This window comes from Nasonia vitripennis, chromosome 5, assembly GCF_009193385.2.
Source record: "Nasonia vitripennis strain AsymCx chromosome 5, Nvit_psr_1.1, whole genome shotgun sequence".
NCBI classification, from domain to species: Eukaryota; Metazoa; Arthropoda; class Insecta; order Hymenoptera; family Pteromalidae; genus Nasonia; species Nasonia vitripennis.
The window spans coordinates 22,862,407-22,878,996 of NC_045761.1; the positions used below are offsets into that span (position 1 = coordinate 22,862,407).

Sequence of the window (16,590 nt, forward strand, 5' to 3'; positions counted from 1 at the left end):
GGGCACGGGATTTTCGCTCTTTACAACGCGATAGAGCCGAGCCCCGCGATTATCGTCGTGGGTTAATCAGAGCGTCTCTTTAAAATCGGCAAGAGAGCATCGCGAATTACGTAAAGGATAATGGAAAAAATTTTGGAATTTCGAGAAAAAAAGCTCGAAGCGCGCCTATTTCGCCAGCAGCGATAATGACGAGCGCAAAGGTTCCTCTTCTCTTTCTGTCTGCCGTTGCGTAACTCTCTCTCTCTCTCTCTCTCTCGAACGACTGACCTTAGAGGCTCTCGCACACGCGTTATATATATATATACTTAGGTGCTATTCGTGTGCGCCGCTGGAACTGGAACTCATTGAGTAAATGACGACGATTGCGGAGCGGACGTTTTCGCACCTACGACTAATCGATGATGTTGGCACTTGTAATTGAGATCGCCTGTGCGCTCGCCGCGTGATTTTCCAACTCGAGATGCGTCAGTAGACGTATACGAGTTTTATCAATCCTAGCTGTGCATACTTATACAAGTTGAACGAAAAGAGAAAGCGTAGCGGCTACTGATAAGGCAGCTGAGCACATAAGAGCCCATAAGACTTTATTACGGCTGGCTTTCGCTCGCGCGAGGATACGCATAGGGGAGAAGGCCGAGGAGAAAAATTAGAATCGACGAGGACGAAATCGCCGGAAGCTTTTATACCCGGTAAAAACACACGCGGTGCGTTAATTACAGAGCCGTTGCCTCTACACAGTCGAGAGAAAGCCATCGGGGAGGGAAGAAGCAGAAGAAGAAAAAAATGAATTTCCAGCACAGCCTCCGCGAGAGAGAGAGAGAGAGAGAGAGAGAGACTGCAGCAGTACACAGTGAGGGGGGACGACGGCGGTGGCGGTGTATAGGCCTGCTCTCTCTCTCAGCTCTGGTGAAAAGCCTCTGCAAAAGAGGAGGGAGCGTAGAGAGCAAGGGGAGGGTTACCCCGGGGGTCGCTAGCTGGCGTTATCGATTGCGCGCGTCGTCTAGCTCCACTCTCTCTCTCTCTCTCTCTATCTCTCTCTGTCTCCCTGTGTGTGCGTGCACGTACACTCACGGCTTCTCTCGGCGATTCTGCGCAAGCTCTGCGAAAGCTCTCTCTCTCTCTATCTCGGAGGGTTGTAGCCGAGGGAGAGTCAGTCTGGACGTCTGCACGCGACGGCAGTCGGCCCGGGACGCTCGCTCGGCGCGGCGCAACCTGTCGGTCTCCTCTCTCTCTCTCTCGATCTCTCGAGTGTACAAGTGCTCAAGTCTCGATTATACAGTAGTGAGGATAAATTACGAAGACACACGGCAGAGGAATATCCAAGGGATATAATACGCGGCCGAGGCGCAAAAGCTCGAGCCGAGGCGAATGAGCCTCAACGAGGATGGGCTGCCAGCAGCAGCAGCAGTTTCCTCTGACGTCAGCGGCATCATCGAGAGCGGACGCAGAGACGAGGAAGTCTGGATCGGGTTCGGAGCAGCAAACAGGTTGGCGGCCGAGCGGCTCTAGCCAGCTTCTGCGAGCGCACTGCAACGACGAGCCGCAGCAACCACCACTACCTGCACCTGCAGCGCAGCTTCGGCCCAGATGCGGCGCCGCCGGCGAGTCATCCTGCTCATCGGGCATCGCCGCGTGACGTCGCCGCGGCGATGCGCCGCCCGCCTGGTACTGCCGCAGCAGCCGCCACTTCGACACTACGAGACGACACTCGAGCCGCTAGCTACTACCCGGATGGAAATGGTACGGATGAGACTTTTTTTTTTTTTTTTTTTTTTTTTTTCTTGCTTCGTGTACTGTATACACTCTCCGGAGGGAGGCTAACACGGATTCACGACCTATAACGAGGATAATACTGGCTCGGCCTGGCCCGACCTTTTTCCCTCTGTCTCTCCAGATGGCCGGTAGCCAAGAGGCCGTGGCTGCTGCTGGGATTTCCTCCTCTCTCTCTCTCTCTCTCTCTTCTCTTTTTTCCGCCCGGGGGATGCATTATGCATTCGACACTAACTCTGTACACTCCATCCCCGAGTGTGTTTATGCGACGCGTTGACGAATTAATTCCTCGCTTAGCAATCGAACTAGACGAATCTCGACGATTATCATTTCCGGAGCAACTATCTCTCGTTGAAAAATGCACGAGAGAGCGCAGTTGGCTCCTTCCCACTCGGCTAATTGTACTCGGCGCGCGTAGCCCATTTGTTACACACACACATACACATACGCGCGAGCTGTGTACTTACATAAGCTTTCGATTCAATTATAAATCACTCGGGACAATAACGCGTATACACAGTAGCATAGCGCATCGGCCGCCGCTTATTCCTGTCGGATATATTATGGATTTATTTTTGATACTCTCTCCGCGCGCCGCCGCACCGCTTTAATCGATCATCCCGCCGACGCGTACTATTGTACTGTGTACGTGTTTGTATGCAGAAAAAAGAGAGAGAGAGAGAGAGATGGGCCGTGTACATAGTGTGCGCTGTAGTGTGTGTGAGATATGAATCAGCTGGAAATTCATGCGCGCGTCAGCTGACGCGCGTAACGGCCAAACTTTTCCTTCCTGTAATCACTGCCAGAAGCTCTGCGCTCTCGCGTATTATAGTCTTTTTCTCGAGCTTGAATTATGCATCGCGTGTATATACTTTCAGGCCAGTGCATTAGAAGGGATGCATCTCCGCGCGCTGCTGCACTGGATTTCAATGTATAGGAGAGAGAGAGATAATATTATTTTCGCGAATGCACTATGCGGGCCCGAAAAATACGAGCCGCGAAATCTCTCCTGTTCTCCATGAATACTTCACAAAGCCTCGTCCTCGATGCGCTGCATGTGCATCTCTCTCTCTCGCGCCGTTTGAAATGTTGTATTATTTAACGGGTTATTCCATCCTTGAAATAGCTTCGCGCTATCTCTCCCCCCCCCCTTACACGCGGCGCTTGTCGGAGCCAATTTGCTGTCTGCTGGAAATGGCGAAAAATCTCCTATACGCTCCCCCCCCCCCCCCGTGTGTGTGTATACGAGGCAACGCGGAGAAGGAAAATCTTATTTACACCGCAATCGAGTTAAGGGGCCGCTGCCGGGTGTCCTGCGCGCTTAGCCTCTCTCTCTCAGCTGCTGCTACTGCGCGATGCTTTATCGAGCGAGTAATGAGTAATCTACTCTAATTTAAAGCATGCTTACGCATGCTTACATTTACGCGTAGCGAAGCATCCGAGCAGCACTGGATGAGGGAAGTATTCGGGTATACGGGAGGGGATGCATTTAACGGGACTTGCCAACCATTAGCCGAAATTTGCCGAGTGAGTCGAGTGTGTACGCACACACTCTCTACTGCGTGTCGTCTCTATGGCCGCCGCCGGGCTTTTAACGGGATTAACTTTGTTTTAATTGCAACAACGACACGGTAAATACTTGATTTCGCATCGCGCCCAGTGTATAATGAGGAAGCGCTGTTTTACCGACGGAGTCGCCCCCTTATTTTGAAAATTGCAGGCGCATCGAGAGCGGCTCAGCAGCACTACCCGGGGGCCTCGGCGGAGCAGCGTCGAAGACCCCGACACCTCCTACTGGGCCTCGTCTGGGCCTTACTCCTACTGCAGCACGTCGACCTCGCGGCCACGACCAATAGCTCGGCCGGTCAAAAGTACAGCACGCGTGTGGTGCGTACGAGATACGGAAGCCTGCGAGGAGTCGTCTCACGGAGCACGACCGAGGCGACGGTCGAGGTCTACCTTGGGGTACCCTACGCTACCCCACCGCTTGGCTCCCTGCGCTACATGCCCCCGGTCACCCCCTCGCCATGGCGCGGCACACGTCTAGCCGACAGTATGCCGCCGGCATGCCCCCAGAAGGTACCCCGGCCCGACGGGAATACCCCAAGGGCCCAAAGGGCCTACCTCGAGAAAGTGGGACCTCTGCTGGCCAATCAGAGCGAAGACTGCCTCTACCTCAATCTGTACGTGCCCAGGCCGCCCAGCGCTACCTTAGCCGCCGCCGCTGCCGCATCGCCTCATTCAGGTTGGTGAAGATTTTTCTTTTTTTCTATTTATTTTTGTATTGCTCTCGCGGCGCTGCAGTCAACGCGTGTTTGGGAGCTTTGCGAGAGCTGAATCAATTTCAGAAGCAGGTTTTTATAGCGGATTTGGAAACGGCGAGCGAGAACGAGTATAAAAGTGGGGCCGTAAAAGCGAAATGGAATAACAACAATGCGCACAACACTGTGCTGTACTGTATGTAATACTAATACTATATACACGCGGAGCTTTTATGTACAGCCGGATACAGTTTTAGCTTTGGAAAAAAGCTGCCGCTGCTATTCTATTAGAGTTTGAATTTATACTCAAAGCAGCTCTGCCATCTATTCTGAAACTCGATGCGAAAAAGGCTAGTGGATCTCGTGAGATGATCCATCGTGGTTTCGAATATATCCTCGTGTGATTATCGTCGGCGGTGGAGAAAAAAAGCTCATCTACCCTGGTAGAAAATTAACGAGTGAAAACCGTTAAAAAGTTAAGTTTAGTTGACCATTATTATCAAATTTTAATGTAAAAAAATAAAGCAAAATGTCGCTAATATTTTAGTGATGCGTGTCTGTTATACCAACACAGTATTATTTTTAAGTTAAAAATTGTTTTTTCCTTTTTTTCTTGCATTAAAACGTTTGCATGTTTTATTACAAATATTTGGATTTTTCACGATTGCAAGATATTTTTCTATAATTTCTGGATTGCCATTGTCATTTGACAAATTTCAAGCAAATGTTTTGTTTTATCTTGAGTTAATGTGTATATCTATGCATTTATAATGTTTAAACACTTATTCATTTAAATTGTTAACCACAACTTAGCTAAGTGGCCCAAAACTTAGCTTATTAACCGTTAACGTTTTTACCAGGGTATACGAGAGCGAGATTACAGGATTTTCAGTTCACACGTTACAGAGCAAACGGACCATCGGCCTTTTCACTCGGCTCGTCGTCGGTTATCGGCTAATTAAAAATAAATTACAGCCCCGCGCGCTCACGTATACACAGAAGCTGCGATAATGTATATCGGCCTTTAATAAAATGCCTCGAACAAAGAGCTCATTAAAATCGCCGGATTCATATATACTTGCGCTCTCTCTCTCTCTCTCTCTCTCTCGAATCACGGAAGGGCCGCTTTTTAGCATAATAAAAGCTCCGGAATATATACCGGTAATTGGGTCATGTATCAAAGAGCGCGTGCAAATTTTTCCGCGTCTAATAATTTTGCAGCTCGCCGGCGCAAGCTCTCTCTCTCAAAACTTGGCGGGAAAACGCGAATATTTTAAAACTCCCGCGCGTGGAACACTGCAGTGAAGTAGGGAGAGCAGACTGGCTCGCGGAAATTTAATTAGACTCAATTTTCATTCTTCAAAAGTACGCGAAGCCCTACTGCGTACGCGCGCGCTAGCGCAATCGATATACGTATATATATATAGAGGAGGTGGTACGGTGGCGGGAAATTCAAAAGTTTTCCGGACTGATAAAATTCGCGCGTGCCTAAACTTTGAAAAAGGGAGCGTCGTCGTCGTCGTCGTCGACACGAAAGGGGGGAGAGAGAGAAAGAGAGAGAGATAGTAATTTCGAGCTGACTGCAGAGGCGACGATATTTCACGTTAGCGCGCGCGAGCGCCGACTGCATTAATGCGCCGAAATAAATGATATTACGAAACGTCGACGGAAGGGGTTATTAGTTGTATCGGGCGCTTCGAATGTACAAAAATAAACCGTATTATGCAAAATAAATATTTTTTAAATTATACGCGTATATTTACTCCGCTGACTCGTGAATAATCGAGTGAGCCGTCTCGCTCGATTATAATTCGGGCGAAAAGCTCGCTCGTCTACGCGTTTGTTTGTTCATTCGTAAAAAGGGCGTTTTTCGTCGAGGGCGATAAAAATATAAAATTTCGCGCGGAAGAGCTATACACATACCTATATATACCGGAGAGAAAAAGGGAGAAAAAAAGAGCCGAGGTTAGTTGGCCTATTTCAAAGGAGGTAGTAGTATAAGTGTCAGCTGCCGCTGCATTCTCGCGCCTTGAGGCGATAGCGCGCGCTTTACATACGCGAAACTCTCGCTCTCGCAGTGATAGCGACGTTATAATGACGCGGTGATAAGATTCCGGTTGCAGCATCGCTAAATGGGACGTGTGCAGCTGTTCTCTTTCTCTCTCTCTCTCTCTCTTTCTCTCTCTGTCCGCTATAATCTCAGGGGAAGGAGGCTACACACAGTGCCGAGTCGAATACATATATATATATAAGGATTAATTAAAAATATGCGCGTGTGTGTGTGTATCCTCGAGGACAACAAAGGAGATGGAGAGGAGAAGAATAAATAGACATGAGCAGGCTTTCAGGTCATCAGAGCCAGAGGCGCGTTGCCTCTTCAATTCCGTAGTGCATTGCAGTAGATTTAAAAGAAAGATTCTGCAAGCACCGCGGGAGTGAGGCGGCTTCGTGTCGAATCATCGCAATGATCCGGCCCCGGCCGCACCGAGCACTTCCGATAATGTCTGTGCTGCCGCTGCCGCAGCCTCTGTATCTCCGACTATTACCACGGCAGACGAGAGTATTTAAAAAGCGCGCGCATATTCAATCCATTAAACAGGCGCTTCTCGCATTGTCTGACTAAACCACTGACTCGACAAGCTCGAAAGTACGTGCGTACGTGTGTATATTATATACAGCTCGGAGGGTTTATATTTAGGTTAAAAGGGTCAATTTTTTGCATTCATGCGCGATTCAAATGGTTCGAAGCTCAGCGCGCGCATGAAAAGGAGGCGGAGGAGCGGCTACTTGGCTCCTTTGGCGCATCCTTTTAGATAATTAAGCTTATGGACTTCTGAAGAGAGAAGCTCCTTTTCTCCGACGCGCTGGCGGAGGATCTTAAATGTGAAGAAAGGCGCGAGGCGTTTTTCATGCAAGCTGCTGCAAGAGAGCTTTGAGATTGTACACGCATTGTATACCGAGCTTTCGTACACACTGTGGACTTGGCGGCGATGAAAAAGACCCTTTGACGCGAGTAATTGGCCGGTGAATGTATAATGATGAGGGAAAAGAAGCAGAAAAAAAAAGGAACAAGAAAATATCGTCTCATCGCTCGGGCACAGAGGCTAACGAAAACACAGTCGAGCGAAGCTTTCGTGGAAATTTCGCCGACTCGTTGAAAATTTCGCGTCGACAAAGTTACGCCGGTCGTGAGTGAGAGAGAGAGAGAGAGAGAGAGAGAGAGAGAAAGCAACAGTTCTCTCCCTCTCTCTCTCTTTGTCCTAATGAAGCCGAGAGATAACGCGGAGAGTGGTCGTCTCTGGAATAATAACAGCCCGGGCAAACAGGCTAGCGAAAATCATAATGAGAGAGAGAGGGAAGCTACTGCTGCGGGTAATTTATGCGTAAAAACTTCACTGTACGTGTGTGTGTGTGTGTGTGTCTGTGTGCGTCTGTTGATCCTCTGTGTCTATTTAGGTGGTCCGTCGTCCTCGTCGTCGGCGGATCTACTGCCAGCTCTGCTACTCGTCCACGGTGACTCGTACTCGTGGGGAGCCGGGAATCCGCTGGACGGAACTGCTCTCGCTGCTCACGGACGGCTCATCGTTGTCTCCATCAACTTTCGTCTAGGTATTTTAGGTGAGTCGATTTTATACTTTTAAAAAAATATTCATTTATTTCGGTATCTCTCTCGAATTAAGAGCTCACGTCGCTCTATTAACCGATCCCGATAAAAAAGAATCGACTCGGAAGAAAGAGAGATGGGAAAAAAGGACGTCGACGACAAAGAAAAAGATTTTCCCGCTCCAGAAAAGTTGTGAACGAGCGAGAGGGGCAAGTGAAAAGTTGCGAATCCGAGGTCGGAAATTTTTTCCCGATCGACCGAGAAGCTCCCCGCGCTAATAGCCGCTTGATCTTTACAAATCGGAAGAGATAAAGCCGGACCGAGCTTGCGAGCTTATCTCGGCCACACGTGTATCTCTGTACACCGAAGAATTCAAACCTCCGCCTGTGCCGCAAAGTCGTCTTGAATTTTTCAAAAAAAAAAAAAAGAAGAGAGACAGAAGAGCCAGTAAATATTTCTCCGCGAATCCGTTTGCTCAGAGAGTCCATACAGCGGGAGAGAAGAAAGCTCTATGTACACACTCGCGAAGGGTCTTTTGAAAAAGGAGGCAATACACCCCGCGGATAGAGATACGAAGCTCTCTATACACCGCAGCTCGTCTCGTCTTCTTTTTCTCAGCAAATCGTCCGAACACACGTCGTTTAATTATTCAACGCGCGCTTGATCAATGCCAGCGGGGGTCCATACAGAGCGCGTGGACGAACTTCCCTCGAAAACACCTTATCAAGCATCTCTTTCATCGAGCGCCGTGAAAAAAAGAGGAGGAAGAAGAAGAAGAAGAAGAAGAAGCTAGACGACTATATACCGCCACGTCCATCTCTCCCTCTCTCGTCAAAGAAGGGCTGCTGTGCACAGTGGCGCGTGTATGAAAGGGAAGAAAGAGAGAGAGAGAGAGAGAGAGAGAGAGAGGAAAAAAGAAAAGAGAGAAAATGACGCCGGAGGCGAAGAACGCTTGAAAGCAGCGACGCCGGCGCACACACGTACAGCGTCGCACCCCTTATGGTCTTTGACGTTCGACGTCGCTCGCGCGTCTGCAGAGTAGCCGGCGCGAGCGAGTTTTTTAATCACCGCTTAATCGCTCCCGTGAATATTTTATCGTTCAATTAATCCGCTCAATGCGGCCGGACTCCGCAAACATCTTTCTCATCATCTTCGCTCTCTTTCTTCTTTTTTTTTTTTTCTCTTCTCGAGGGGCGACTCTGCGGGAAACACAATAGCCGCTAATTTCTCAGCGCTTATCTCTCTCTCTCTCTCTCTCCTGCTTCTCTGGAAAATCAATCCTCCCCCTGCTGCTGCTTCGTCAAATATTGGATTCGCCGAGAGAGAGAGAGAGAGAGACGTCTTGAGAGGCTGACTTTTATAAGCGTTAATCAGCGAGAGCCTCTACCGCCGCTGCTCTCCCGAGAGTGTAAACGGATCGTTTTTCAGCATATCGCCCATTGCGCCGACGAGAGAAATCAATATTGTACACACGAAGAGAGAGCTTTTTCAGCGCACTTTTGACGGAACGCTTGCGCGCACCCGCGCGTACGACTGATAATAAAGCTCCGTCGTAAAGCTCGCGCGTTTATCTCTCACTCCGTATAGGGGCGTTTTCGCGTCGACGGGTGTGTATGAAAGAATAAATAATAAACAATAAAAAAACTATTTCGTCAAATTCGCAGGTTTCCTGAAGACAAGCTCGAAGGGAAGCGCACAGGGCAATTACGGCCTCATGGACCTCGTGGCCGGAGTGCACTGGCTGAAGGAGAATCTGGCCGCCTTCGGCGGCGACTCCAATCGATTGACTCTGCTGGGCCACGGGACCGGCGCCGCGCTGGCCAACTTTCTCGCCGTTTCGCCGATGGCCAAAGGTACGTCTTTCTCCAGAGCGTATACGTGCAGAGCTTCCCCGGTATTCATCAAACTTTCCCGCGCGCGCGGATGCTGCTCTCTCTCTCTCTCTCTCTCTCTCCTCCTTGTGCGGAGGTTACTCTCTGACGAGAAAATCGGCTGAGATGAGGAGCTCTACTGTATATATGGGCTGCGAAGTGAGAGAGATGATGCTCTAAGCGAGAAAGTTAGTTTATATCTTTGAATTTGCCGGGAGAATTCCGGGGCGGCGATCGACTCCGCGCAGAGATAGCGGCGGCTTTTTTCGAATAATTCATCTTTTGAATTTCCCGCCAATTCCACCAGAGCTTTTCCGACTAATCGACTTCTTTTGTACGCTTCAGCGAGTTCCGCGTTACGATCCTTGGTAATGATTTCAAAGAAACGCCGAGCGCGCGCGTGTGTGCGTGGCTTGGGCTTTGTGAAGTTGGCCAAATTTAAAATTTCCTTTCGCGTATAGAATGCACGCTCGAGCTTGAAAGCTTTTTGAAAAGCGAATATATTTTCTCACAGGCTGCATAATGCCCATAGACGCGAAAGCTTTGCATAACAAAGAGGGCTTTGAAAAATTATTTCAAGCATTATAGTACAGACTAGTTTGCAGCGGTTGTGCGCTAAAACATCGGGTTAATTAGCAAACGGACGGATTATACAGAGATTCAAGTTCAAGGTTCTCTATTTTCGTGCGTGCATACACACACGCGCGCGCGCGACTGGAAAAAATAATTACGAAAAAGTTAATTAAGCACAGCCGCGTGCCTCAATTACACAGCTCTCCTTCGGCATCCCTCGCATTAATGAAACCCGTTCGCGCGAGAAAAAAAAGAGGAGGAATAAGGAGAGAAGAAGTAAAGCTCTCTCTCTCTCTCTCTCTCTCTCTCTCTCTCTCTCTCTCTCTCTCTTTCGCCCCATGAAAAATCCCCCAGCAGCAATCGAAATGGAAAGTAATTGCGGCTCTGGCAGCGGAATAACGAATTGAGAAAAGTCGCTCGCTGTGTATACACATATATATATATATATATACGTAAGGCTATATATTGCATCTCTCTCTCTCTCTCTCTCTCTCTCTCTCGCACACATACGTACACACTACATCCTTAACAAGCTTTCTCGAGTATGCAAGCAGCTCTGACCCGACGTGCAGCCACTAACAATCTCGCTGGCCTGGATTGCACTGCCATTTCGCTAACGAACCTTTTGCGGTGTGCTCCTGCGCGCACCTCTTCTTCTTCATATTCTTCTTTTCTTTCTTCCTCTCTCTTTCTCTCTCTCTCTCTCTCTCTCTCTCTCTCTCTCTCTCTCTCTCTCTCTCTCTCTCTCTCGCCACTGCGCTATGCTGCAGCTTTACTATTTTACCTTCGAGTCGTCGTAATAATCCACCGGCGACGCGACGATCCGCTTCTTCCGACTCTGCGCGTGTATTATTATATGCGGTGGTGTGTATAGCGAAAACGGCTTTAATCGCTGCTTGTAATTGTAGGGAAGCGCAACGATGTTGATGTGAATTTTTTATGAACAGCGAACAAAAAAATTATGTATTTTTATACATATATATATATATATATATATATATATATATATATATATATATATATATATATATATATATATATAAGCTTAGGCCGATTATACCTAGCGCGAAAATTCCGGATTTGAAAGGCAGAGCTTGTTTACTGTTTTCATTCGATTATCCCGCACGACCGTGTATTTTCAATCAGCTGATATCCTGCACACGCGTTGCGTATATGCTTTTTTTCCGGCAGAGCTGGTGGAGCGAGTCGTGCTACTGGGAGGCTCGTCTCTGTCGCCCTGGGCGGTACAGCGTGAGCCGTTGGCGGTGAAGAGAAGAGTCGCCGAATTGGCTGGATGTCCCGGCGATCTGGAGCTGGACGACGTGGCGCCTTGTCTCAGGCTCAGGAGCGTCGAGGAACTGCTCGAACTGAGGCTCGACGTGCCGAGGTTCACCTCGGGATTCGCGCCCTTTATCGACGGGGCGATACTGCCCTCGAGCTTGCTCAGCAATCAGGTCAGTTTATACTTATTGTACTGGTGGAAATAAACACTTGGAAATATGTGTCTAACCGTAATAGCGGTCGTTTAACGCTGTCGATAATAGCCCAGAGTATATGAACGTAATAAAGTCGCGCAATTACCTGGAATTATACGCACTTCCCTCATCAGTCTTTATATATAAGGATTCGTTAAATTATGCGTAAAACTTTTAACGGCTCCTGCTCTCGATTTCAGAACTTTCAACCGACAGTGTCGTCATCGGGTCTGATGCCGCTGGTACCGGGTCCAGGTTCCGAATTCGCCAACTTCGGCGATCGGGACGTCCTCATGGGTCTCACTTCCGACGAGGCTTGGCTCGAGCTAACCGAACAAGATCTCGAGGTAAGATACACACTCTTATCTCATATTCCGAAGCACGCGCGCTAATCGCGCTGTTATAACTCGGATTATCGCCGACTCGCTGCTCTCTCTCTCTCTCTCTCGTTATCAAAAGCCTCCGACATGTGTATAGCCCGCAACGCACACAGGCCGGGGACTCGCTTGTTTTACGAGAGATTTCGCGCTGATCCAAAAAGCAAACACAATCGAATCGCGCGCAAGTAGTTAACCCCGAAACAAGTCAGACCACAGAAGAGGGAGGGCAGATAACCCAATCGCGCATGTAAAGCGTTCGTCGCGCTCGGCGGGTCAATTGATCGAGTTCGAGAGGGTGAGGGGGGTGGGGTGGTAGAGCCGCGTGTTAATTGGCATAAATCAATTGCCGATGCTTTTTGCCACACCAAACAGAGCGGCCTGAACGAGACGCGCCGGGACAGGATTCTCCGCACGTACGTGCGCAACACGTACCGCTACCATCTGCACGAGATCTACTCGGCCTTGCGGAACGAGTATACCGACTGGGAACGCGGAGAACCTAGTCCGATCGCTATCTGCGAGGGTCTCCTGTCGCTGCTGGGAGATGGTCAGGTTGCGGCGCCGCTGCTCAGGTTGGCGCTGCTGCACTCGGCCACCGGCGGTAGAGGCTACTTTCTGCACTTCCAACCTGGCGAGCGACCTAGTCAGAAGGGCGAGGAATTGCCGTACTTACTGGGACTGCCGCTGCTCAGAGCAGAGGGCGCCATCGTGCCCGGCAATTACAGCCTGGCCGACGAGAATCTGTCCAGGTTGCTCGTGCACTACCTGTCCAACTTCATCAGGCGAGGGTGAGTCCATACCCCTGCGAAAACCTGATTTCGGTGTGTGATATACCTAACTCGGGTCTTTCGACGATTTCAGCGATCCGAACGGCGCGGCTATGTCGTCGATGTCGTCTGCTTGGGCCTCGTCAGCCGACGTGGGCATCGCGAGTCCCCCCTTCTGGGACTCGTACGACTCGATCAACCAGCTATACCTGGAGGCCAGTCGCAGCGGCACGGAGATGCGCTCGCACTATCGCGGCCACAAGATGAGCCTCTGGCTGAATCTTCTGCCGCAGCTGCACAGGCCAGGCTACGAGATCAGCATGCGGCATCACCACCTGGCCGAGAGTCCTGCCCTCTACGAGGGCGCTGTCAGGCCGCAATCCATGGCTATGCCCATACCTGCACCACCACTACCTCTGCCGTACCCCACCGAGCCTTCCATCTCCAGTTCGGCGGCCATCAGCTCGACCATGGCCACGACGACCGACTGCACGCCTAACCTCACCAGCAGCATGATCCCCGGCGCCGGTACCACTTCCACTAGGTAGTTGCGCTTTTTTTTTCTAATTCTGCTGACACAACACGTCGCTCTCCGAGTATGAACCTGGAACTTTGATCGACAGCGGTGACATCGGCTCCAGTCCCAACAACCTCCTTCGCAAGCTAGCCTCCAGTCACTACCAGAGCTACACGACTGCCTTGACGGTAACCATAGCCGTCGGGGTCTTCCTGCTGCTGCTCAATATCCTCATCTTCGCCGGTATCTATCATCAGCGAGACAAGACTGGCACGCTCACGGCTGGAATCGATCAGGCAAGTTAGCGCGGGGTTTAACCGTAAGACGGGATTCCTCGTCGTATTATACTTATTTAAGGGCCGTCTCTCGCGCATTAGTAATTCAAATTATCGAATATTTGCGCTCTCTCTCTCTCGCTCGACCCGTTCACTTTTCCTTCCCTCGAATGGCATTATTGACTGTGATACAAAGTTTCGACAGGCAACGAGAGTGAGAGAGGGAATATTCGAACGGCATCCATAAAGATATTTTAGGGAATGAAATTTCCTTCCACTCGGGCTTCTATGAATAATGCAACGTAGCACTGAACTCTCGAGCTTTGCAAAATAGCGAATAACATCGAATGAGCGAGCTGCGCAGCGTATCAAAGTATCGATTTCGAAGTACAAAAGCCTCAAAAACCTTTCACGCATTGCAGTGCTCCCTGGCGGGTCTGGACAAGAAGAAGGAGGAGCTCCTGGAGATCGGCTGCTCCGGCGGTCTTCTCCAGCGCGACTCGCCGAGTCTCTCCAAGCTCCACACCGGCTCCTCGTCGACCACCCACGCGAGCAAGCGTTCGCTTTCCACCTTCGTTCTCGCCGATTCACCGAGCGACAGCGGCAGCCCCGTCGCTCCCCACAAGACCAAATTCGTCGACGAGCTCGAGCACATGCAGCTCCAGGAGTACGAGTGCAGCCAAAGCTCGTACTACTGTCCGAGTCCGTCGACCCAGAGTCGGTTACAGCAGCGGACCCCGTCGCCGTGCGTCGACGCGACTATGGCAGCGCAGGACGACGGCCTCGACGAGGATCTACCCGATCCACCGCCGCCACCCAAGAGCCCGGCTCCGGCGGCTGGGATGATGTGTCCGGGTATTCTGAGGCAACCCGGGACTCCTGGCAGTGCCAAGAAAAGGGTCCAGATACAGGAGATATCTGTTTGATTTAATTACACCGACGATCTACATTATATTTGCGTAATATTGTATAGATGAAAATAAGAAGTCTTATTTATTGTTGGATTTTATTGACACGAGTTTATATATAGCGAGAAACGGATTAAGATATGGGAAGGGAAAAGAATTAATTATGGTTGTGTGATTCTCTCATTATTATACATACATGCATATTGTATTGCGTATTATACATATTATAATCTCTCTGTCCGAGGAAAAGAATTGATTTATTCATACGTTGACTACTACCATGATGTGTTAATATATGCGAATATAATATTATATTGATTATATAGGGACAAATTTTTTAAAGGGCCGTTATAATCGAGAAGTATATGATTATTATATGAAACAATAAATGTGTTCAATATACGACGGATGTATAATTAGGGAGAACGACGTAAGAAAGATGCCAAAAAAAAAGTAATAATTGCACATCACGCGACTCTGTAGAATCTCAGGCGTGTTAAGCGTATAATTCCGATACTCTTCCGAACCTGCATATACTTTTTCTTCTATTATACCATAAAAAATAATACGGTGAAAGGCAAGGGGGAAGAAAAATCGATAATATTACTATGAAAGTTATGACTAGTTGACTATAATCCACTGAATACGGGTGCCAAATACATAATGTAGCCGACGAGAGAAAGAAAAAAGAGGACAAGATTATGCACACGAGATACGGGATTGAGAGTATAACGAACGTATAGAACACGATCACATCATCCGAAGAGGAATTATAAAAAAAAAAAAAAAGAGAAAACAATACACAGGACAGAGACGTAATAACGACAGAGAGTTTGCTGCGCGTACACAGCTTGGATACGCAAGGAATTGATAATTCATACATAGACTTTGTGATCGCTTAGCTTAGAAAATTTTAATCTCCGTAATAGAGGCTCGACTATACGTAGGGAGACGACGACACACGATGAACCGAAACGTAACCATCGATAAGGGGCCTCGCGCGAGAGAAGAATGAAATGACGAGCTGTATAAAAAAAAACGCGACGACGATGAATTTTCGGTTATTCGATTCGCATTATGTATAACACGGGCGTCAGACGAATCGCCCCCGCAGTCTGTTGTAGATGTAAATCCGTGTATAATATATATATATTATACACAGAGGAGAAGAGAACACACGACGAGTCGCTGGGGGTGCTCACGTATACACAATTAACACAGACGCTCACACAAACACACGTACACAGTTGAACCAGGACAAATAAGAGAGAAACGTCCCCCTCCAACCCCTTCCGTGTTAGTTTCGTTAGCTGGAAGAAACACACTTGCCAAAGTTCGCGATATTATTATATAATACGACAAAGAAAATGAAGAATAATAATAAAATAAAATAAAACGTTCTGTCGTCGCAGCGTCTCGATCTTCGCGAGATCGAGTCGCCTTATAAAGAAAATATACGTAAACCGTGATACGTAACGGAACGCACAATTCCTTAAAAAAAAAAAATAATAATAAAAACCCTAATAGGGACGAAAAGATGAAGAATTGTACATATATAGGATTCGCCGCGTGTGTCGCGCGTAAATTCATTACATAAGCAGAAAAACATAAGGTATTAATCGATAATTAACGATTATATACATATAAAATTAATAACGTAAACGGGATACTATTAATAAAACGTAGAGAGGCGAGACGAACCGCGCGCGTGTGAGCACTCCTGGTCTTCCTTTAAACTAATCGATTAACGACGAGCATTTAAAAAAAAAAAAAAGAACAATTCATCTTAAAAGCCAAGAATGGTATTGTGAAAAAAGAAAAAGATTGAGTATTCGAGTCCAGCGAGTATATAACAATAACCGCATCTAAACAAACGTTAAAAGCATCGCAAGAGCGTTTCGCGCGCTCGCCAGTTTGTCCGAGTGTCGATGCGTATGCAGCGTTTATATTGAGGAACGATCGAACGTATGAATAAAAAAAAAAGGCTATCGACGCGCGTGTGTCGTTCACTTTTTTTATAACAAAAAACGCACACGCTCGTATATAGTCGCCGCAACAAAAAAGAAGACGCAGTGTATGCACACGCGGACAGCGAACGAGAGCGCGAAGATCAATCGATTGATTTGTCGTCGATTTTCTTGAATTGTAAAATACGATAAAGAGAGACATGGTATTATGTATCGCATACA

The 16,590-nt window shown here is 48.4% G+C and overlaps 1 protein-coding gene and 1 non-coding gene across 3 annotated transcripts; both read left to right on the forward strand.

Annotated features, from left to right (window-relative positions):
- The first annotated feature begins 1,157 nt into the window (after nucleotides 1-1,157).
- LOC100123771 (neuroligin 2) lies at nucleotides 1,158-16,204 on the forward strand. 2 transcript variants are annotated; one of them, XM_016985584.3, is made up of 10 exons: nucleotides 1,158-1,740; nucleotides 3,491-4,015; nucleotides 7,488-7,649; nucleotides 9,300-9,488; nucleotides 11,271-11,533; nucleotides 11,755-11,901; nucleotides 12,307-12,722; nucleotides 12,796-13,245; nucleotides 13,325-13,514; nucleotides 13,916-16,204. In XM_016985584.3, the coding sequence occupies exons 1-10, from the start codon at nucleotides 1,650-1,652 to the stop codon at nucleotides 14,417-14,419; spliced, it is 2,937 nt and encodes a 978-aa protein (XP_016841073.1). In that variant the 5' UTR covers nucleotides 1,158-1,649; the 3' UTR covers nucleotides 14,420-16,204. The 2 variants fall into 2 exon arrangements, with proteins under 2 accessions (XP_016841073.1, XP_031786863.1); XM_031931003.2 differs by lacking the exons at nucleotides 1,158-1,740; nucleotides 3,491-4,015 and adding an exon at nucleotides 6,399-7,403.
- Mir932 (microRNA mir-932) lies at nucleotides 6,394-6,493 on the forward strand. The gene has a single exon (NR_039046.1). It is a non-coding gene; the product is annotated as a microRNA mir-932 (primary transcript).
- Nucleotides 16,205-16,590: the final 386 nt, after the last annotated feature.